The following is a 2,551-nucleotide window of genomic DNA, read 5'->3' as shown; positions in this document are numbered from 1 at the left end:
GGAAGATCCTGTTCATGAGGTCCATGAAAACTGCTGGCGCATTCGTTAAACTTAATGGCATCACTAAAAACTCATAGTGCCCATACCTCGTCCTGAATGTTGTCTTGGAATATCTGATTCCCTAACCTTTAACTGGTGGTATCCTGACCTCAAATCAATCTTAGAGAACATTGTTGCTCCCCTTAACTGGTCAAACATGTCATCAATGCATGGTAGAGGATACTTGTTACTTATTGTGACCTTGTTTAACTGCCTGTAATCAATGCATAATCTGAGGGTACCATCTTTCTTCTTCAGAATAACGCTGGAGCTTCCCAAGGGGATACACTAGGCCTGATGTATTCCTTGTCAACTAGTTCTTGTAACTACACCTTCAGCTCCTTAAGCTCGCTCGAAGCCATTTTGTACGGCGCCTATGAAATAGGTGTTGTTCCTGGTAACAATTCAATAGTGAACTCCACCTCTCTATCAGGTGGCAAGCCTGATAGATCAGCTGGAAAAATATTAAGAAATTCGTTCACTACAGGAACATCTTCTGGTTTCAGCTCTTCTTTTTGCACATCTACTATGTGTGCAAGAAACTCTGTGCAACCCTTTCTCAACAACTTCTCAGCTTTCAGAGCTGAAATCAAACTCGTAGGAATAATCTTCCTCTCACCCCTGAAAACCACTTTAGCCAAACCTGGTTTCCTAAAAATCACTTCCTTCCTATGGCAAACCATAGAAGCATAGTGAGTGAATAAGAAATCCAAACCCAAAATTACATCCAACGCCCACAACTCTAGTGGAAGAAGATCAACTAGCATACTGAGATCTTCTACTAAAACCTCACAATCACGGAGCACTTCATTGACTAGTAAAATGTCACCAATTGGAGTGTATATAACTAACCCCTCAGATAAAGGCTCTAGCATCATATTCAGCTTAGTTAGAAACATACTAGAAACAAAGGAATGCATAGCACCTGGATCTAATAAAACACGTGTAGGTACATTACAAATAAAAACCGTACCAGTAATCACGTCTGGTGCATCCTCCGCTTCCTGTTGAGTCATAGCATAGACTTTTCCCTACTGCCTAAGTCTTCCTATAACTCCCTTCTTCTTTGCACCGCTGGTGCCCTCTTTTGCAGCCGCTGAGACTTTCGGCTGCTCAACTGTGTGGGACTCAACATCCTAGTCCCTCTGAACTGCTGCTCTCAGCTATGGACAGTCTCTCTTGAAATGCTCTGGCTGTCCACACTGGTAACACACACCGGCACCAACAAGACACTGACCCTGATGATTCCTGCCACAACTTGCACATGAGGTTCTCCTGGTTTCACTAGCAACGGACTCCTGACCCATCTGTGGTCTTGCTGTTGAACTAGTAGACTGACTGGGTGCTCTCTGGCTCTGCCTCTGATAGGCACTACCTGAACTCATCTGCCTCGATGACTAGCCACCAAACCGATGCTTAAAGTCTTGATGGCCTGAAACATTCACTTCAGGTGTGAACCTCCGCTGCTCACGACCTTGGAAACCACTAGTTGTTGAAGCCCCACAACTGGGCTCCACTGCTTACTTCTTCTCTGTTATACTCTGCTCCACAAGTAGGGTAGTCTCTACTAACTAGGAAAAATCCTTCCACTTAGCAATAGCTGTAACTGGGGTACGTTCCCAAAATGCAACCCTCTTTCAAACCTTCGACACCTGTCACTCTCAGATGACATAATCACATTAGCATACTGTGAAAGCTCGGTATACTTTCTCTAATACTTGGCCACTGAAAGTGACCCTTGCTTCAGCCTCAGGAACTCATCTCTCTTTGCCTCACGGTATGTGCTGGGATAATACTTGTCTTCGAATATGCCTCTGAAAGTCTGCCAATCTAATGTACGTGCATCACTGCGCCTGGCGAATATGAATTTCCACCATCCCTCTACCTTCTTCTGCAGCAAAAATGTGGCCAATCTGACTTTTCGCTCCTCAGGACAGCTCATCACATCGAAGCATTTCTCAAGCATATTTAACCAAACCTCAGCGTCGGCTGGATCTGTGGAACCCTCAAACACTACGGCTCCTAATTTCTTCAGCCATTCTATTCCATACATCTTTTCCGGATCACTAGGCCCTGCTCTCTCTGGCCTACCTACCTTCTGTGCAGATCTAAAAAACTGCTCATTTCCTGCACCAGTCTGAACTCTCGGGGTACTGGGTCCCCTTTCAAATTAACCTTGTGTAGGATCCTGCATCCCGTCCTGATTCTGCCTGCATCGTTTGCTGGTACGTGGTGGCATGACTCTTATAACATATAAACACATTAGACATGCTATAGATACTTAACTCAAATGCATGATACTAAACTTCTACCCACATTCTAGTCCTGACTGACTCACTCTTATCCATACTTGGAACATACTATGCGAGTTCTATCTGAACTGACTCAACGTCTAACTATTTACTTCCTAGATTCTTCTAAGCACTAACTGCTCTGTCTCATTTCCCATGGAGCTAACCGCTCTAATACCAAGTTGTTACACCCACTCCCAAACTACCTGCTAGCTTAGTCA

At 44.4% G+C, this 2,551-nt stretch overlaps 1 protein-coding gene and 1 pseudogene across 1 annotated transcript; both read right to left on the bottom strand.

The window, feature by feature from the left end:
* Positions 1 to 413: 413 nt before the first annotated feature.
* Positions 414 to 1,829, bottom strand: LOC150034841 (uncharacterized). Its single transcript, XM_090315820.1, has one exon. The coding sequence runs from the start codon at positions 1,053 to 1,055 to the stop codon at positions 414 to 416; it is 642 nt and encodes a 213-aa protein (XP_090171946.1). The 5' UTR covers positions 1,056 to 1,829.
* LOC150034840 (uncharacterized) lies at positions 1,751 to 2,278 on the bottom strand (annotated as a pseudogene).
* Between the last annotated feature and the right edge of the window lie 273 nt (positions 2,279 to 2,551).

This window comes from Benincasa hispida, chromosome 7 (assembly GCF_027475165.1).
Source record: "Benincasa hispida cultivar pf3 chromosome 7, pf3_genome.v1.1, whole genome shotgun sequence".
NCBI classification, from domain to species: Eukaryota; Viridiplantae; Streptophyta; class Magnoliopsida; order Cucurbitales; family Cucurbitaceae; genus Benincasa; species Benincasa hispida.
The sequence above is the reverse complement of the archived record's forward strand: the minus strand, read 5'-3'. Positions and strand labels throughout refer to the sequence as shown.